The 20,782-nt window shown below is 43.1% G+C and overlaps 1 protein-coding gene across 6 annotated transcripts; it reads right to left on the bottom strand.

Annotated features, from left to right (window-relative positions):
- Positions 1-308: 308 nt before the first annotated feature.
- Positions 309-20,723, bottom strand: ogfod2 (2-oxoglutarate and iron-dependent oxygenase domain containing 2). Of its 6 annotated transcripts, none has more exons than XM_048611221.1 (7): positions 20,244-20,467; positions 18,987-19,043; positions 17,264-17,374; positions 12,651-12,750; positions 10,696-10,820; positions 9,410-9,667; positions 309-874 (listed from the first exon to the last, which is right to left on the bottom strand). In XM_048611221.1, the coding sequence occupies exons 1-7, from the start codon at positions 20,400-20,402 to the stop codon at positions 779-781; spliced, it is 906 nt and encodes a 301-aa protein (XP_048467178.1). In that variant the 5' UTR covers positions 20,403-20,467; the 3' UTR covers positions 309-778. The 6 variants fall into 6 exon arrangements, with proteins under 6 accessions (XP_048467178.1, XP_048467179.1, XP_048467181.1 ...); XM_048611222.1 differs by having other exon boundaries at positions 20,256-20,466; XM_048611224.1 differs by lacking the exons at positions 309-874; positions 20,244-20,467 and adding exons at positions 2,688-3,668; positions 20,635-20,723.
- Positions 20,724-20,782: the final 59 nt, after the last annotated feature.

The raw sequence follows: 20,782 nt of genomic DNA on the forward strand, positions 1-20,782 counted from the left end.
GCACTGTCAGAGGGTCAGTGCTGAGGGAGTGGACAGAATTATAAATTAAATAACTCGGAGGAGCCGGTGTTATTCCCTCCTTCATCCCGTTGCCCCCGAGTCCCCGGCGAACTGTGTGCATTTCGCTAGCGCCCGTTGTTGTTTTACCTCAGTCTCCCCTCTTGTCGTGTCCCGTGCCCTCCCGCACCCCTCAGCACTTCCGGTTATGGTGCTGTGTGTGATACTATCTTCCGTTCGTCCGGAAACCGGACCCCGTGCAGAAAGTTCCTAGTTCCCAACAAGATGTAAATTTCAACAACTCCCAGAGCCTCAGAATGATAGAAAGGTTTTATTTCAAACAACAGATTAAAAAGAAACGCAGAATAATCCCTAGAGGAAGTCCAATTGCTAACTTTGGTTTGACATATTCCAGCTGATTTAATCAAATATATCTAGGCCATTGTTTCCAAATATTCTTACAGTTGCTGTAAATGGCATGTTTTTACACCAATAACATAAATCACATAAAAGATTTGACTTTTTCTTTAGCAAGTTAAAAATTTATAAATCTACAAAAACAATCAATTCCCCATCCCAACCCAAATGGTACTAGCTGGGAACTCTACTTGGAATATCAGAAAACTGGCAGTCAATCAGTCCCCAGTAACATCACACAAACAGCAATTACACACCTCACTTCTTTGTTATCCCGTTTTGAAGCGACAGTGCTTTGCATGTTGTGGTTAATTATTGGTTCAACAATGCTTGGTATGGCTCAGGAGCTCCACTCTGAGATGGTTCAGTCACATATGTTTTGTAAGTCAGTGTGATGAGGGTGCAGGATTTGGTGACTTATTTTCATATCCCTCTTCACAGCCAGGTCAGCTTTCCAATTCTGCAGAGACATCATATTGGATTCAAAACATTAACTCTGGTTCTCTCTTCACATGCATTGCCAGACATGATGAGTTTCTCCAGATTTTGCTGGGTTTTTTTTTGATTTCTCATATCCTCAGAGTCACATCCTCCAGAGGTCCTGACTGTCAGCGACTACCATCGTCACAGCTCTCCTATAGTGTTCCTGAAGCAGGGACGTGGAGGGTGAAGGAGGTGGTGACTCTCTGCTTCACTAATGCCCTTTAGGGAAGGAAACTGCCATCCTTACCTGGTCCGGCCTACATGTGACTCCAGACCCATAGCAATGTGGTTGACTCTTAACTGCCCTCTGGGCAATTAGGGATGGGCAATAAATGCTGCCTAGCCAGCAATGCCCTCATTCCATTCATGAATAAAACACAAAAGTTCACCATACAGAAGGCCTTTGGATAAATGTCTGCCATCTCTCCGATGAACAGGGCCAGGCCAGCACAGACACCCTTGGTTTAGCAATGAGTGTGCACTGATGGAATTATCCCAATCCAGGATCCTGTGAGTTAGTGACCTTGTCCTGCCAAGAGAGGCCAAGGATACATCTGAGACAGTAAAGATGGAAACAGTTCAGCCTTTTGTTCTGCCAAGCAAGTCCTGTCCTGGTCTCAGCACTGTACAGGAATGCACTGAGGAAGCAGGTTTGGTAAACTGTGTCGTGTTCTCTGCAGTTGGGTAGTTGTTGTTACTGTCTCTCTCTCTCTGCTCAGACACAGCAGCTGCAGTGTTTGTGACGGGAGAGAGATTTCAGCATCGAGTGACAGATTACTGGTGATTGTGGAGCTATGTGAAGCTAGCAACACCCTCCAGGGTCACACTGTCAATGCTGAGAGATGACACGATGGCAACATCCTGGAGCATGATCTTTGTGTTCCTGAAGCTGACAGTCAAACCAAACTCTTTCTCAGTGTGAGAGAGTCTATCCATTTGCTGCTGCAGCTGTTCCTCAGTGTGGCATTGTCAGCGCACAACCACTTTGTGATGGGAGCTCAGAGCACCTTTGACAGGGATCTCAAGTGAGCATCAATGAACAGCTTTCTGTCCATTCTGGTCTGTAAGTAGGCACACTGTAAGGGGTGAAGTGGCTTCCTGCTAGTGATGGCACTCTATCAATTCCAGAGATGAGAAGGTTTATTTGGTGTGGCAGGTTTACATAGATTCAATTCTAAATGTGACAACAGGAATTTATACCAGCAAAGACTGAAACAAATTTGCGCCGATTCAGTACTAATATCTAGATATAAAAGCAAAAGGTTAATTTACATAAAAAACTTAAAGCTCCCTTTTACCTTGCTCCAATTGCTGGTGATTAATCTCAACCGACACACAGTGCAACCAATTGTGCTGCTGCGTCAGTGCATTAATGCAATGTAACTGTTAATTATCAGATAAAGACTTACTGGTGTCGCTTCGTCAGTTCTGGGAATTAATTTCTCAAATCTTGGAACCAGTTCATAGCATAATTCCTGTCAGCTCTCCTCCAAAGTATGTTATAATTGGCCAACAAAGTGACAAGAGGTAAGTGAAGTGAGTTGGCATGACCCACATTGTCGAACTCAGCACGTTGGTGATCCGAGTACAAATACTGCATCAGCACTAACATGTCCATGAGACAACAAGAGTTCTTGCTAAGAGCTTTTAGGGAAATACATTGTAACTGGCTACACAACTCTATTACTTTCAGAAGTGTTTTCCTTGAAATATTGACAACATTAGAAGGCTGTATCTAATACCCATCATGATACCACATTCCTATGAAGATCTTTTACAAAAATCCTTTCTTTATTAAATCTTTATTAAATCAGATTTATTGATGTCAATTTCACAACTTGCAATCAAGTCCCAAAATCAGAGAGAATGACATTGTGAAGCATTGCATTGTCAGCACTAACAATCTTCATCAGATGTTATATAAACACTAATTTCAAAATGATTTTACATTTGCTCAATGACAATTTGTTGGATATTTAACAAGGTCATTGGAGGAAACCAAAATCCCAGTGGCAACGTGAAAGTACCACACTAGATCTTCTGATGATTTGTGACTTACTTAACTGGTATCTAATTCCTGTCTTCATCTCCTGTCCTCCAGACTAGACTTACATTTCACTAGAACATTAACAGTGAATTCCAGGTGCCAAAGAAGCAGACATTGTCACATCACCTTGCAGGGTGAATGGTAAATCATAATCAATTATCTCATCTTCAAAATGTTCAACAAATGGAGTGTTGATGGGACAGGGAAGCTAGACACTCCCTGGAGATGGGGATGCTGCGCACGCGTGAAACAAACATATACACACAAACACACGCGTGCACACACGCACACACACACACACGCGTGCGTGCTGCTTAAAATAAAGAACTGAGATAAATGTTTTCTACAATTTTTCAATTATAAGAGTCTCAACTGAGGCTGAAGGCTGAACCTCAATCTTGTGCAGAGTAGGAACAAACCTAACATTGCTAACAACTTATTAACACAAGGTACAGACACTAACTGTCTCTTGACGCTCCTGCCAGACCTCTGATAGCTCAGAAGTGAAACCATCCCCAAATCCAGATGCCTCCACTAACTCTGGCTTCCTGTTACACATTGGGCAGAGTTCATTACGAACTGGAGACGACCGCATCCATATGATGAGATTCCAGCGCTCGCCTGAAGAGATGGGTAAAGCTCCATGACAGTGTTGGCCTCGATGGAGCAATCCGTAACTCACTCTGTGCTCAATCTCCACACACTCTCTCTCACTCACTGGAACCTGGGACCACAAGGTGCAGAGACAGAATAAATCAATGTTTAGATAACGAAAAGGTCATTTATATTTTGCTTGTTCATTAGATGCAAGTGTCATCAGCAAGGCCAGAATTTACTGCCCTTCCCTAATTGCCTTTCAGAGGTGTTGGTGAGCTGCCTTCCTGAACTGCATCAGTCTATTTGGGGTACAGGCACCCACAATGCTGTTAGGAAGTGAATTCCAGGATTTTGACCTAGTGAGAGTGAAGGAAGGGCGATATGTTTCCAAGTCAGGATGGTGTGGGGATTGGAGGGGAACCTGCCACGTATTGCTGCCCAGAGCCTAGATGGTAGAGGTCATGGGTTTAAGAAGGTGCTGTTGAAGAAACTGTGATGAGTTGCTTGTAGATGGTACACCCTCCTGTCACTGTGTATCAGTGGTGGAGGGAGTGAATGTTTAAGTGGGGGTGGATCATGTATAGCTTTGTCCTGGCTGGTGCTGAGCTACTTGAGTGTTGCTGGGGTTCCATTCATCTTGGTATATGGACAGTAATCCATCTCAAAACAATAGCAGGCCATTCAGCCCAGTGAGCCTGCTCCACCATTCACTACAATCATAGCAAATCTGATTGGGAGATGAAGGACAAAGTAGAATGGAAGAAATAATGGATACTTGTCAGAAAGGTCCAGTGATAATCACAGGAGATCTTCATCTACATGGAGACAGAAAAATCAAGTCAAGCAAAAGTAGTCGAAATGAGGAGTTCAAAGAACATTTTGAGACCGTTTCTTAGAACAGCAATTTGGAGCCAAGCAGAGAGCAGATTATATCAGATATTGTATTGTGCAATGAGACAGAATTAATGATCTCATAGTGAAGGCAATCTAGGAAACAGTGATCATAAAATTATTAATTTTACACTCAGTTTGAGGGAGAGATAGTGGATCCAAGAATAGCTAAACAATAATAAAAGGCAGTTGGGAGGACATGAAACAAGAGCTAACTAAAGTGAACTGTTTAAGGAATTGGTCAGTAGAATGTGGTGGCTATTTAAGGGGCTATTTCAGAACGCACACAATAGATACATGACAACAAGAAAGAAAATTTCAAAATGATGGACCAACCAGAACCAGAAAAGGTTACAAACAAATTCAAACTTAAAGAAAGGGCATTTAAAATTATTTAAGATAATTAGGCAAAGTCAACTTGTTTACCAATTTATTGGAGCCTTTTGAGAGAGTAACATGTGCTATGGATAAAGGAAAGCTGATAGATTTTTTAATAGGCTTGGATTTCAACAGGGCATTTGATAAGGTGCTATATCAAAGATTATTGCAGAGAATAAAAGGTCCTGGTGTAAACAGTAACATATTGGCACAGATAGAGGATTGGTTGGCTAACAGTTGGTAGACCGTAGGCATATATGGACCTTTCTCATGTTGGAAAGATGTAACCAGTGCTACAGAGATCAATGCTGAGGCCTCAACTTCTTACAATTTATACAGACGAAGGGACTGTAGCTAAATCTGATGATGATACAAAGACAAGTAGGAAAGTCAGTCAGGAACAGGTCACGAGGAGTCTGTAACGGATAGGTTAAGAGAAGGAACAAAGATCTGGCAAATGGAATATTGGGAAATTGTCCATTTTGGCAGGGATAATACAAAGAAAGCACTTAATTTAAATGGTTAGAGGTTGCAGAGTTCTGAGATGCAAAGGGATCTAGGTGTCTGTGCATGAATCACGGAGGTTAATCTGCAGCTACAGCAAGTATTCAGGAAAGCTAACAGGAAAGTTAATTGGATACGAAAGTTGGGAGGTAATGCTTCACTTTTACAGGGCATTGGTGACACCACAACTGGAGTAAACAGATACTGTGCACAGGACTCATCTCATCACTTAATGAAAGATGTAAATATGTTGAAGCAATTCAGAGAAGGTTTGCTCAACAAATACCTGGAATGGTTGGGTTATGTTATGTTATGAGGCTTGTATCTACTGGAGTTTAGAAGAGGAAGAGGCGACTTTACTGAAACATGCAAACCCTGCAGAGTCTTGATGGGATAGAAGTGGGAAGGATGATACCCACTGTGGAAGAATCTAGAACTAGGGCACACAGAGACTCATTAAAAACAGGGATGAAGAGAAATTCTTCTCAAAGAGAGTCATGAGTCTTTGGAACTTCTCCCTCAAGAAGCAGAGGAGGCAAAGTCTTTGACTATTCGCAAAGCAGAGGAGCCAGATTCTTGATAAGCAGGGGTGAAAGGTTATTGAGGCAGTTTGGGATGTGCAGCAATAAGATCAGCCATCATATTAATCAATGGTGGAGTTAACCTGAGGGGCTGGAGTGGTCTCTTGCTTTTCGGTGGAACAGGCAGGAAGGAGGGGGTTAAGGACTAAGTCAGAGTAGGCATGATCTTAATGAACGATGGAGCAGATGGGCCATTCGTGCTCCTGTTTCTCATGTTCATAAAGTTCTGCAAGGCTGCTGAATCCTATATAGCATTTAAGACAGCGTATTAACTTGTGTTTCCTGACTCGTTAGTGGAAGGACCAAGGGTTAGATATGAGAATGGGGGAAAACTTTGCTGATCCTTGAACTGATGTGCTGAGCTTCCATAATCACTTTCATAAGAAACAGCACTTACGTTTTTGAAAACTCTTGCTCGATTTATTGTACATTGTTTTTGTTGAAGTAAGTCGAAACCTAAAAGGGAGCTGGTTAAATGCTGCCTGTGATTTATGTGTAACAGTCTGGGCCCTGAATCAGAACATTGTGGGTTCTGTGGTTATGTCTGTGCCAGGGTGTCCTTGGAGAGGGAGCATGCAGTGTCCATCAACACTCTCGATGCTCTCGAGAGATGGGTATCATGGGGAACACAATGTTTTATTTCCCCCTCCAACTCTATTCTGATTCAGTTTCCTTTCCTCTCTCCCCACTTCCCCCTCACTTTTGATGGTTTGCACTGCTCTTAAAATGTGCTTTGCGTGTAACTATTTAATTGGTTACGTGGATGTTTTATTGGTGGCAGTTTACAGAAAGAACCAAATCACAGTGATATTGCTGGTGGGAAAGTCGCTCAGCTGTGTGAGGCTGCACTTCTGGGTATAGAGAGAAAAGGAAAGCTTGTGGGTTCATGCCCCATTCCGGAGACTTGGGTACCTGCAGCCCTTGAGGGAGTGCTTCACTGCTGGAGGCACTGTCCTCCAGCCGAGTGTTAAACTGAAACCCACTCTGTCCTTTATTAAATCCCAGGACATAATAGTGTAGTGAGTGGGTACATGGGCTATAATCCAAAGAATGGGAATTTGAAACCAATTTACAAAATCCAGACATAAAAAGCCAAATTCAGATGAAGGATCATCTCTCTCTCTCTTCCTCTGTTTAATCATCTTCACTTAAACATAAAAAACAGAAATTGCTTGAAAAGCTCAGCAGGTCTGGCGGCATCTGTGGAGAGAAATCAGAGTTAACGTTTCAGGTCCAGTGGAAGGGTCACTCGACCCAAAACATTAACTCTGATTTCTCTCCATGGATGCTGCCAGACCTGCTGAGCTTTTCCAGCAATTTCTGTTTTTGTTTCTGATTTACAGCATCTGCAATTTTTTGGTTTTCACTGAAATATCAACTGGTATCTATCACTCGCTGTTACTGGAAACTTGCTATGCACAAATGGATTGCCACATTTCCTACACTGCAACAATGACTACATTTTAGAAAGTACTAAATTGGCTGTAAAGTGCTTTAAAACATTCTAAGTCACGAAAGGTGCTATGGAAATGCAAGTCTTCCTATTCAATTTGATGCTCTTTACGTGAGGAAACCTGTCATATTTCCCTAATCTGGTCTATAGTAGTGTGTTCACAGCCTGAGAAATAGCAACAGAGAAACTGCAACACAGTCAACACTTGGTAACATTCTAGGACCTTGCAGAGACTTAGAGATAAGCCTGACTACTGTGAAACTAACACTGAAACGGTGCTAATGAAACACATGCATTTATGGCAACATTTAAACCCTGAGATTTCTCTGAGTTTATGCCTGTCAATAATGTGTTTTCTTTTTAATTTATGAAATCACTAACCTGGTTAGGTCTCGATCCATGGGCAGGATAGAGAAATGTGTTTTGATTGGTTAGTTTTGTGGCACATAACAATTCATGAATGGGAACAAGATCAAATCATTCAGTATTTTCCAATGGGAAATGACAGACAACTCTTTTTTCTTTGTTGGTGCCTTAGGGTTCAGTGCCTGGAACTATTTTACATGGGACGTGGGCATCCATTAGCAGGGCCCAGCATTTATCGCCCGTCTCTATTTTCCCCTTGAGAAGGTGGTGGTGAGCTGCCTTCTTGAACCGCTGCAGTCCATGTGCACCTCCTGTACTATTGTTCACAGTGAGGCAGCGGGATACTGCACAGGTATTGGTTATTTATACCAAAATAGTGTTTTTTTTTTGTTTCCTGATGTGTCTGTAACATTCCTGCACAGGGATCTTCTGAATATCCCTAACTCTGAGCCACGAGGTCAGGGTTCAAGTCCCACCTGCTCCAAAGGTGTGTAATAACATCTCTGAATGGGTTGATTAGAAAATATCTGTAACAAATATGCTGCACCTTCAGATGTGATCCAGGTCGAAAGCAAGAGAGAATACTTAACTTGATACATCAAAAGATAATAGAATTCACATCACACTATTCAAACTCCAAATCCTTTTACAATCAACGCTTTAAAGTGTAGTCTTTGTTACAATGTTTAATAAAGGCGCCAGTAATTCTCTATCACTTCAAGTATTTATCTGATTTCCTTTTGAAAACAATGATTAAATATTCCATTCACCTTTTTGGACAACGAACACAAGATCACAACACGCTGTTTTGAAATGTCTTTCCTCATGTTGCCTACCTCTGTCCTAATCACCTTAAACTGGTGTCCTCTGGCTACTGGTCCTTCCATCAATAGATTGATTTTGAACAGCTCTATTAAATATCCTACTGACCTTCTCTGTTCCAAGGACAACAAATCCCCAGTTTCTCCAGTCTCTCAGTGTAATTGTAGTATTTCACACCATTCTTAGAAAATGCCTTTGTACCCTCTCCAAGGTCATGGTCCTAAAGTGTGCTGTTCAGATTAAACATAATTCTGAAGCTGAGTCCTTAACAGTATTTTCTAAAAGTTTATTAAAACCTCCTTGCTTTTATCCTTTACGCCTTTGTTAATAAAATCAAGGTGTCCACATGCTGTTTCTCAAAAGCCTTCCTATTTTGCCACCGACAAGAATTTCTGTACATGAAGCCCCAGGTTATTCCTACAACCTTTTACATTTTTTTACCATTCACCATGTACTGACCTTCTGACAGTGCCCACTCCCTCAGCGCTGACCCTCCGACAGTGCGGCGCTCCCTCAGCGCTGACCCTCCGACAGTGCGGCGCTCCCTCAGCGCTGACCCTTCGACAGTGCGGCACTGCCTCAGCACTGACCCTCTGACAGTGCGGCACTCTCTCAGCTCGTTTTGGCGAATCTCAGCTTGGACTTTGTGCTAAAATTTTAGAAGTGAAACCTGAACCCACAGCACCTTGATTGTGAGCTCAGAGAGGTACCAAGTCAGTCACAGTTGAGGCTTGAATGATTAGGCATGTCACAGTTACTGCTTAAAGGTCACTGATACTGGAGGAGGAAGGAAATTGAGTCACATGCTCAAAGTGTGAGAATGGTATGACAGAGTAAGTTTTTGCTGAAAGTTAACGAGAATTTCCACAGTACCTGTCTCATGTCTCCAAAGTAGAGGTTCCCTTCACTAAAATCTTTCCCAAGTGACACATTGAGAGTAACTTCAGCGTTGTCGTAATGGAAACTTAAATCCCGGTCCTGATTTACAGCATATTTCACAACAAACGCTTTGTGACTGTCCAACCAGCAACCTCCATAGTCTGGGTAGAGAAGCGATGTGATTGGCTGAAGATAATCTTCACGCAGTGGAGTAATAAAAGTTTCATCAAATCCAAGTTCATTTAAAAGCACCTTAGATCAGATGATGGAAAGGTTTTAATCTGTGCAGTTCACAGTCAGCATGTATTTGGACAATAAACAGAAATTAGCTCGAAATCACAACTTCCAAATCAGACTGAAGTAAAAATAATAATGATATGATTTTCCCCAGTATCAATCCCATCAAGGTTTATCCATTGCAAATTCACGCAAGCCCCATGTTTGGGATGAGTATCTCACACACCAGGTCCACCTGTAACACCATCTCATGTGAGAGCCAACGCTCTGTTGTTCGGGTGGGAAGGAGGGAGCTCAAGTGAAGCATTACCCCCACACAGACTGGTTTCTGTGCTGCTAATTCTCCATAAATTGTGCCTTCAGCTGAGGAAGGTTTACAGGGAAAGGAGTAACAGAGCCTGTGACTGAAGTTGCTGTTACCTCACTAGTAATTTGATAGATTGTTGTTACTGGAGCCACTATCTTTTGCTTCATGAATACACTGGGAATTCAGTTTCCATTTCAAATCATGTTGTTTCTCCTTATATTCCTTCTCTGACCATCCCTCTCTTCTTCTGTCACTCAGTCTCTCTTCACCCCTACCCGAATCTGTCAGTCTGTCTATGTGGCTCTCTCTCTCTCTTTCATGCACGCACATGACTTTAACTAGTTTCATTGGCTGAAGAGAACATTGCCAGGAATTCTATCAAAGTATGTAACAGTTTACAGACTCAGAGCCAGGAAGTTGCCAACAAAGACCTGATTCTCACACCTAGAAGTGTAATGGCAGTATGTGAGTGGGGAGTGAGTGCCTGTGACAACAACTGTACAGGCAGGTCATTAGCCATGAGCGACTGTCATCATGTGTCTCCATTACAGACACACAACTGGATCTATAGCTTGAGAACACCACTCTGCATCAAACATGGGACAGGTGAAGAGACAGGTCCTGAGTGTATATCAGCCAGAATGAGGATTAAACCCACGCAGTTAGTGTTAATCTAAACCATACATTTGACATCTAACCAAGCAAGTTCACCACCAACCCCTTCTTCACATCTTACCCCATAGTTGTTCATAGTGTTGGGTCTGCCTTTAGGCATTTCAGACTGTTCAAAATTCTCCAGCTCTCCAATCAACTGGCCACAGAATTCTTCAGTGAACACTGGGATTGAATAGACTCTCTCAGCTATAAGGAAGATAGAAAGATAGAAACAAGAAACAGTCAGTAAATCACTCAGAGATAGTAAGAACTGCCGATGCCGGAGTCAGAGATAACACTGTGTGGAACTGGAGGGGCACAGCGGGCCAGGCAGCATCAGAGGAACAGGAAAATTGACCTGTCAACGTTCCTGCTCCTCTGATGCTGCGTGACCCGCTGTGCTCTTCCAGCTCCACACTGTGTTATCAGAGTCAATAATCACTAGTCTTCTTAAACTGTTTGTATACAGTAAGCCATTTAATCTGTAAACAACTCAAATGCAATAAGAACACAGATAAATAAGATAAGGGAACTGTTAAGCCCCTGCAAACCTAACTTATCATTCAATTAGATCACGGCTGATCTCTCTATTATACCTCATTCTGTTTCTGTGACATGTAATATCCTTAACTAACAACGAAAATCTCTCAATCCCCATTTTGAAATTTTCAACTGACTCCTTACCCCAATACTTTTATGAAGAAAAGGTGTTAGGTTCTGTGAGGGGAGGGTTTAGGACGACACAGACTGGAGCGCCTTGAAAAATCAATCAATCAATCACTTTATTGATCCGTCTTCATCCATAAGGTGAGATGCCCGAGGGAGCATGCTGCCTGGAAATGACTGGAGATTCAGTCAGGAATCCTTGTGGATTGCACACTCCACACTCAGTCTAGGATGCCCTTAGTACCAGTAATTTATCATTCAGCTGCTGACTGCTTCATAAAACCTTCTTACAAATAGTAGGAACTGCCAATGCTGGAGAATCTGAGATAACAAGGTGTAGAGCTGGATGAACATTTCTGAAGAAGGGTCCAGACCCGAAACGTCAGCTCTCCTGCTCCTCTGATGCTGCTTGGCCTGCTGCGTTCATCCAGCTCTACACCTTGTTATCTCATAAAACCTTTTATTAGTTTGTAAAATTACAGAATCTTGTTGAGTTGGAATAAAGATTATGCAGGATTACATTTTATTTTTCTAACCAGCATCAAAATTTATTCTGCACAAAGCTTCTTTCTGATGTTCTCAGAGACACATAAGAATCAATGGAAAATTGGAACAAAAGGAAGTCATTTAGCCCAAACCTGTTCCACCGTTCACTGAGAACTTCATTGACCAACAATTTAACTTTATAAATATTTTGCCCAGCATCCTTTAATACACTGAGCTCATCAAAATCTATCAGTCCCTATTTTAGAAGTAAACCACTGATCGAGCATTAATTGCCATGTGTGAAAGAAAGTTCCAAGCTTCTACTTTCCTGTGGTGAAGAAATGTTTTCTCAGTTTCCTTCTGAATGATCTAGCTCTAATTTTTCTAACAATGAACCCTAGACTCTGTGACTAGCAGGAATAGTATCTAGCGATCTATCAATATATTGAGAAACCTGTTCAAATCACTCTAATTTCCAAGGTTTGATGTCTAGAATTGCTTGCAGTAATCCAGCTGCAGTCTAACAAGGGTTTTGCGCAACTGAAAGTGGCTTGTTTTTGTAATTTCTAGATTCCAAGAAGTCACTCTGTTCCATTTTCCTAATCAATCCTTAAAAGAACACAAGGATTTGTGAGACTCAGGCAGGAAGTTACACAAACTGTACAGACTATACTAAAATTCACAGCACAAAATCACTTATCCAGGACATGGGGTACTGATCTGCTCTGACTGTTTCGGTTTCATTTTACACCTTAGTTTTCCTCAAGCTGTACTAAATTCCAGCAGAAATATTTGACAACCCTGTTTATCTTCCAATATCTGTCGATTTATATAAAACACTGAATCCTACACTTTTGTCCTTGAACAAAACCTTTAAATGCAGACCTGGCAGCGAGTGAATGTGGTCCAGCAATCCTTCAAAGTCAGCATCCTCACTTCTGCAATAGGCAACTATTTCATGAAATTCCGGAGCAAGGAAGGATTCCTGGGAAAAAACAAACCACTTCATTATTTTTCACACTGCACAACTTATAAACGTACCAACTTCTTTATTACAAGACTGACCACAGCATGCGCTGGTCACCATAAACATCGAATACCCCTGCCATCTGATCCATGAACATGTGGTTACTGAGAGGTCATAGCGTATTAACTCTATGATCACAGCCCTGGTAAGGAAAGCCAGGCTGACACTCGCATCATTCCTTTCATAACCTCAAGATGATCCCAAAGACAGTTAGAGCATTGTTAGAAACCGTAATCACTATATAATGTGAGAATCACAGCAGCCAACGTGCACACAGCAAACACAGCAAAAGCATTGTGATAACAGCAAGATAATCTGTTTCTGTGATGTTGACTGAAGAACAAATATTTATGAAGACACTGGAGAGAACATCACTGTTCTGCTTCAAAATAAGAACAAGCTTCTTACCCACGCAGGGTCGTGATTCCTACACCAAACTTCATCCCCTGTATCAAACTCTCTCTTGCTTGGCCTTATGTCCAGCATTGCCGTTTCATCCTTCCCAACGTCACCAGATCCAGGAAGATCAGATTTAACCTGGTGCGGAGTCTTCTCTCCATCTGCAACTCGACCAGTGCTATCCCTGTAGTTGCGTGTGGGGTGGTCCCATAATCAAATTAATAACCGTGACAGCTTGGTATCAGGTGAAGCTGTGGGCTGCTTCTTCAAGCTAGCCTTCAAAGTTTGGACTGCTCTTTCTGACAGATCATTGGATGATGGAGGGTATGGATCTGTCCTTATAGGTCAAATCCTATTTAACTTTCAGAAGTTGCTGGTAAACGATGGCCTGATGTCTGTGATCAACATCTTCGGGACTCCATGTGTTGAAAAAGATGCGAGCAGTTTTTTAATCATCATCCCTGTGTTTGACAAATGAACTGTGTGCACGTCCAACCACTTTGAGTGAGCGTCTACAATGACTAAGAATATTGAACCTGTGACAGGATCTGCATAGTCAATGTGTAACTGAGTTTAGGGTTTACCCGGCCATTCCCACGAATGTAGGAGAGCTGCTGGCAGTAATTTTTGTTCTTGTTGGCACTCTGGCCACTGCCCCACCTATGTCTGCATCCAATCCTAGCCACCAGATATAACTTTTCACCAACATCTTCATTTTGGAGATTTTTGGATGGTCCTGGTGGAGTTCAGCCACTATCTGCAGCAACCTTTGCTAAGGACAGTCACTCTTGCTTCCCGCAATAATATGCCTTCCTCTACTTCGGGACAATTTCTCCAGGTCCAAAAAGGTTTCAGTTCTAGCTGTGACAGTCCTTTGGTTTTCCCTATCAACACCAATTGTTTCAGTTTTGAGAGGACTGGATCTTTAAAAGTCTGATATTTTTAGCTGTGACTACAAGTGTGTGCAGAAAATTTAATATCATTACAGACTGTTCCACTGGGGGTACCACCAGTGGTGTATCTGCTAATGGGAGGCAGCTCAATGCATCCACATTCACTACTCAGCCTCCCAGACAGAGTTCCAACCTGCAATAAACAATCCACTGCTGAATGGGCCTGAAGCCACGGGCAGCACTGCCTTGTCCTCTTTAAGCAGACCACGTAGGGGTTTGTGATCCGGGATTATCACAAGTTTTCATCCATAAAGATATTGCTGGAACTTCCTGACTCCAAATCTAACCACCAATCCTTCTTTCTCTATCTGGGCATATTTACACTCAGCATTAGCCAAAGTCCTGGATACATAAGCAATGGGGCATTCCTCTCCATTGATCCACCTATGAGATAATACTACCCTGATGCCGTATGGGGAGGCATCACACGTAAATACCAGATCTGACTTGGGATCATAGCGTGCCAACCCCTTAGAGGATGATAGCTGTTTCTTCACTTTACTGAAAGCTAAGGCCTGTCTATGAGACATTTCTACGTCTGACCCCTTTTTTAGGAGTTGATGCAAAGGTGCCAGGATGCAATCCAGGTTACGGATGAGCTTTCCATAATAATTCACCAATCCAAGGAAAGATCTGATCTCTGGTACAGATGTGGGAGCCAGGGCACCTTTCATTGCCCTCACTTTATTGTTCAATGGGTGTAACCTGGTCTTGTCGACTCTGTAACCTAAGTAGGTCACTTGGGGGGCCCTCTAAGGTGTACACTTCCCTTGGAGAAATGCTTTAGGACTACATCTAAGTTCTCTACGTTTTTCTTATTTCCCTGTTATTAGCATGCCATCCAAATAAATGGCAACCTGGGGGAAAACTTTGTAAAATGTTCTCCATTGTCCACTGAAAAACTGCACAGGCTGACAATATGCCAAATGGCAGTCTCCTATATTTGTACAAACCCTTATGGTTATTAATTGTGGCATACCTCTGGGAATCCTCGTTTAAATGTACTGCAAGTACACGTGGCTCATGTCCAGCTTTGTGAAGGCCAGCCCCCGCCAGCTCTGTGTGTAAATCCTCTATGTGAGGGATTGGGTATTTGTACAGCTGTGAAAGGTGGTTTATTGTTTGTTTAAAATCCCCACAAAGGTGAACCAACAGTCAGGCTTCACAATTGATATGACCAGTGCTCTCATTCTGCGAGCTGGACCAGTTTGATGATTCCTTCACTTTCCAGCCTCCTGATTTCTGCTTTTACTTTTGCCCATAAGGCAGATGGCACTGGGCAGGTCTTGTAGAAACATGGACTTGCTGTCTGGTCAACATGCAAGGTGGCCTTGGCTCCTTTGATATCCCTAGACCTTCCTGAAAAACCTCCTAGTATTTAATCAGGACTTTACTCAGGCAGTCATTTTCTAAACGAAAAATGTTGAGCCAATCAAGCTGAATATTTCCCAATCAATTTTGCCCCATCAAGCTTGGGCCTGAGCCTTTTACTACAATCAGTGGTAACTGAACCAGCTGCTTCACATATGAGACTGGAACCGAAGTTGTACCCTTAAGCTGTAAATATTCCCTGGTGTCGGTTCTCAGTCCAGCCAAGGTGTCGTGCAAAGTTAATGGCTGGAGTTCACAGTGAATTTTGTTAAAAACTGGTTCTGTGATCACTGGTACAGCCACGCTGGTATCAACCTCCATTAAGAACCAGGTGCTCATTTAACAAGGCGTTTACCTTGACTGGTTCTGATTTGGACGTTGCTGTAATTTAATCATTCCAAACCAGCTGTAGGTGGGCTTTCCAGTGTCTGCACTCTGCTGGATACCGGCCTATGGATTCTCTTACTCAGTTTACATCCACTGGTTCTCCTTTGCTGTCTCGAGTCCACAAACTGGCAGTAACTACAATGTCTTGTCAGTCCAGATCCTGAAAAAAATGTTAATTGTTTGGCCGAGGCTTGGCTTTATTTTGGGATTTTGCTGTGGGCTGACCTAGAATTCCTCTGTTCAGGATATGACCTGACTGAGGACATGCAATTGCCTTCAACCAAGTGGTGTTACCCAAAGCTCAGTCAGACTGGTGAGGGTGCCCACTTCCATCGGAATATTCTGCAACTCATATGCTGCCCTCGCCGCATTTTCCAATGACAAAGCCAGCTATAGTGCCTGTTTGAAGTCCAGTTGGACTTCAGCCAGAAGGTGGTTTTGCATGGTTACATCACTAATCCCACAAACCAAGTGGTCTCTCAGCATCTGATTAAAGGTTAAACCAAAGTCACATGCCTCTTCCAGTTGTCTTAACTTCATCAAAAATCCTGACACGAATTCCCCAGTTCTCGAACTGCTGAGTAAAACCAATAGTGTCTCAGAATTAGATGAGACTTGGGGTCATAATATTTCTCAACTATGTCTGTAAATTCTTGTAAAGTTTTAGTATCTGGTGCCTCAGGAAATATTAGGCTCCTAACAACGGGAAAAGCTGCAGCTCCACAGGGTGTCAGGAGAATTACTCATTGCTTTTCATCTGCCGCAACATCATTTGCCCAGAAAAAAATCACGCTTCTCACCACATACTGAGCCCAGTTTTTAACAGCAGGATCAAATAAGTCAAGCTTCCCAAACAAAGGCATGTGTAAGAAATGTTTACTCCAACTCAAAGACGACTGTGTCGCTTTACTCCCGTTGCCAGTGAAATAGCTTCACAGAGGCTAGTAGCCCATCACCAAATCTCCCTTTATTTACACCTGAATAGTCCTTGACTTTAATACTGCCTCATTCAGAGTCAGCGACCAGAGTATCAGCATCCCGTTTTATATGTCAGCCAGGGTTTCCTGATTGGACCAGATTAACAGCCCCAATCAGGGAACTCATATTCTATGAGGTCCAGCTGGCTGATCTCGTTACAATCACTACATCAATAACAACAGTCCTAATCTATTTAACCTTTACTCAAAACCAGCCCTTCATCCCAGGAATCAGCCAAGTGGATCTTTGCTAGATTGCTTCAAATACAAATAAATCCATTCTTTAATAAGGTGACTATAAACAGTTTTCAAGGTACAATCTCACCCGTGCCTTTTAGGGTGACACTGAAGTTCTTCAGTGAATCAGTGGAGACTAGTTCCTACCTGTAAAACATAGACCTCAGGATTCAGTGGTTTGTAACATGCTGAAATAATGTTTCTTCTCTCCAAACTTTTCTGATGGAGCAACTTTCTTCTCTGAACTTCTTCATCGATCTGAAGGGGGACAGAATAACTCAGCAGGACTTCACAGTTATCAAATATTTACTGTTTATTTTAATTAAACCTGTTCAGAGATGTTAGAACACACTTCTGGAGCAGGTGGGACTTGAACCTAAGCCTCCTGAGAAACAGAACCGGAAGTAATATCAACCACCCCAGCAAACCGAGGCATATAAATAACAAGTGGGACAGAACACCAACGCTTCACCGAGACACACTGATGGTGTTACCTAGCAGAGTGATGAAACTGCAATCAAACACACTGGCTCGGGAGCAAGTCTACAACCTCATCCACAACCTGAGCTACAAATCTTCACAAAAACTCCTGGCCCAGAGGTAGGGACACCACCAGTGGGCCACAAGAACCCCAATCGAACGTTTTTATGCTTTGCTCACAGCCATGTTGTCACATCTTGACACGAGATGTTGTTATAACACAGGGCAAAGGCAGTCAAACAGTAATTAGGAATGGGTAATAATTACCCGGGGAGACAATGGCCTAGTGGCATTATCACTGGACTGTTAATCCAGAGACTCAGGTAATGTTCTGGGGACGTGGGTTTGAATCCTGCCGCAGCAGATGATGGAATTTGAATTCAATAATACCTAAAATTAAAAGTCCAATGAATCGATTGTCGATTGTCAGGAAAACCCCAATCTGGTTCCCTAATGTCCTTTAGGGAAGGAAACTGCCATCCTTACCTGGTCAGGCCTACATGTGACTCCAGACCCACAGCAATGCGGTTGACTCATAACTGCCCTCTGGGTAATTAGGGATGGACAATAAATGCTGCCTGGCCAGCACTCCTGATCCCATGAATGAATAAAAGAAAAATTGCTAGTCTTGCCAATACCACCCACATTCCAAGAAATAAAGCCATTCACCAGACATGAAAATATAAAATCCCTAATGGTAGCACCAAACAATTGGAGTGTTTTGTTTCCAATCATCTTCCCGGGCATTTACCCGTATTTCACAGATCACAACTTGAATGACCCTAAACAACAACAAAAACGAAGTTGCTGGAAAAGCTCAGGAAGAGTCACCGGACCCGAAACATTAACTCTGTTTTCTCCTTCACAGATGTTGCCAGACCTGCTGAGCTTTTCCAGCAACTTTGTTTTTGTTCCTGATTTACAGCATCTGCAGTTCTTTTGGTTTTTATTTGAATAACCCTAAATTTACTCTTCACTAAATTCCTCCTAATCTTCTTAGTTCTATGTTTCCACTTTAAAATAAAATTCTGTGAATTATCTATCTGTTCTTTATCTCTTAATGAGATCAGCCCAAGTCCCACTAAACTGTTCCCTACTCAGCCCTGACCCTGGGGGACAGGGACATTCAACCTGGTGAAGCTACAACAGTGCAGCATTCCCTTTAACTGTGACGTCATTGATTGCACATTTACACGAGTAACTACATAACCATAATCTCTGCAGAAGGGGACTCACTCCTGCCACATTTTCTGCTATTTGTTTCACCGTCACTGAACAGCACAGGTAAGAAGTGGTCAAACTGGATAGTAAATTCAGTATCTGGGTACTGTTGAGTGTGACAGTGAATGTAATAGTGTGCAGGCTGAGACTGTTGATTTGATAGTTTTACCTTAGCTTGAACCTTTCTGAATTGCCCTTCGGTCTTGCATCCCTTACTTCTTAAAACCTGAAACATGAGCAAATGTTCAGTCAATGAAAAAACCCAACTTATAACTTGCTGCAGAATAGCCAAAGGCTTTACTGTGGCAATGTCCCTGGGGGAAATGTGTTGGAGCGATCAATGATCTAATCGTGTATAAAAACAGAAGTTTCATCTCTTAATGGAAAGAAAAGGCATTTGCCACAAAATGTTTTGTTATCACACCAACTGTTTCCAACCCCCATTCCTACAGAGATACTGTATTGATTCATCTTTGTCCTCCTCTGATTCTGACCTTTTACCCATTTTTGATTTTAACCATTGGCAGGATTGCCTTATACTGCCCTGGGCCCTGAACTTGCTAATTACCTCTGTGAACCTCACCATCTCTCATTCCTACTGAGCAACTAACTCTTTGACCAAACATTTGGTCATCTGGCCTCTTCTGTGGAACTATGTCAAATTTTATCTGGTGATGTTCCATGAAGTCTCTTGGAACATTTTTGATATTTTTAAAAGGTGCTTAATAAATACTGTTGGTTGCTGTTAAGTTTAAGTTACAATGTTGATTTCGCCCCAGACTTCAGAGTCATTGCAGCAGCACACACCAATAGTGAAACAGATAAGGTGGAGCGTAGCTTCGGCGCTGGGATAAGTCTGAGCAATTACTTTGTGTATTTGGTGAGGGAGCAACTCAATGTCGTGATGGAACCCAAGGATGACAATTTGACGATGGTGTGTGGATTCTCCCTGTATCCCAGACAGTAATACTGACACCTCAATCACATTCTGAAATAAGTCAGACGACACCAGGTTATAGTCCAACGGGTTTATTTGAGATCACAAGCTTTCGGAGCCTCGCTCCATCGTCAGGTGAAGAGCTCTGAAACCCTGTGATTTCAAATAAACCTGTTGGACTATAACCTGGTGTTCTCTGATTTCTGACCCTGTCCAGGACCGGTACCTCCACCTCATCGATCCTAAAGTAAATCCGAGACGTGTGGAGGAGATCCCATGGGTGAGGATCACACCGGGATCTTCCTGGGAGTAAATTGGTTCTGGTGCTTATGACATTCAGAAAGTGAGGACACTTCAGTCTCTACAAAGTAATTGTTAGTCCCGAGGGTGTAGACACGGGACATTCGGCCCGTCGCCCCCGTGCTAGCCCCCATTCTGAATGAGTAAGTCCCTCCATTCTTTCTGGTTGATAACATTGAGATTGTTTACTTTATTTCTTACAGATTCGAGCTGCGGGTCCGTCGAGCGGACATGGAGCCTGAAATCTTCCAGGAAGATGTTGTCGGTGTGAAAACAGCGGCAGGAAAAGAACGGGCCCCGGGGGGCAGGCCTGGGCCTAGGCCCCGGGCTCCCTCCCGCTCCGTCCATCACGCTCAGCCGCCCGCCCGAGCGCTGATCACACCCCGGGGGTGGACTGACAACCAGAGAAACAACCCGGGAGTGCAGCAGCAAACACGTTCCGGCAGGAGCCCGCACGAAGGTTCCGCGGGCGGTGTTCCCTCCCGCCCCCCACAGCATGTCCGATGGAAAACGCAGCGTGTCTACCCAGACGGAGCGGCCGGCGCGGTACAGGGACCGGTACCGGTACGTTTACAAATACCTGTCCCAAGGGGCCTACTCCCGGGCCCTGGGCCCCTGCAGCGGAGGAGTGTCCGGAGACTCGCCGCCAACTTCAGGCCAGAAGGTGAGGAGGGGCCCTCGGGGTGAAGCCGGGACTTAGGCCCAATTCCGCCGCCCCCACCCCCCAC

This window comes from Rhincodon typus, chromosome 24, assembly GCF_021869965.1.
Source record: "Rhincodon typus isolate 14 chromosome 24, sRhiTyp1.1, whole genome shotgun sequence".
NCBI lineage: Eukaryota > Metazoa > Chordata > Chondrichthyes > Orectolobiformes > Rhincodontidae > Rhincodon > Rhincodon typus.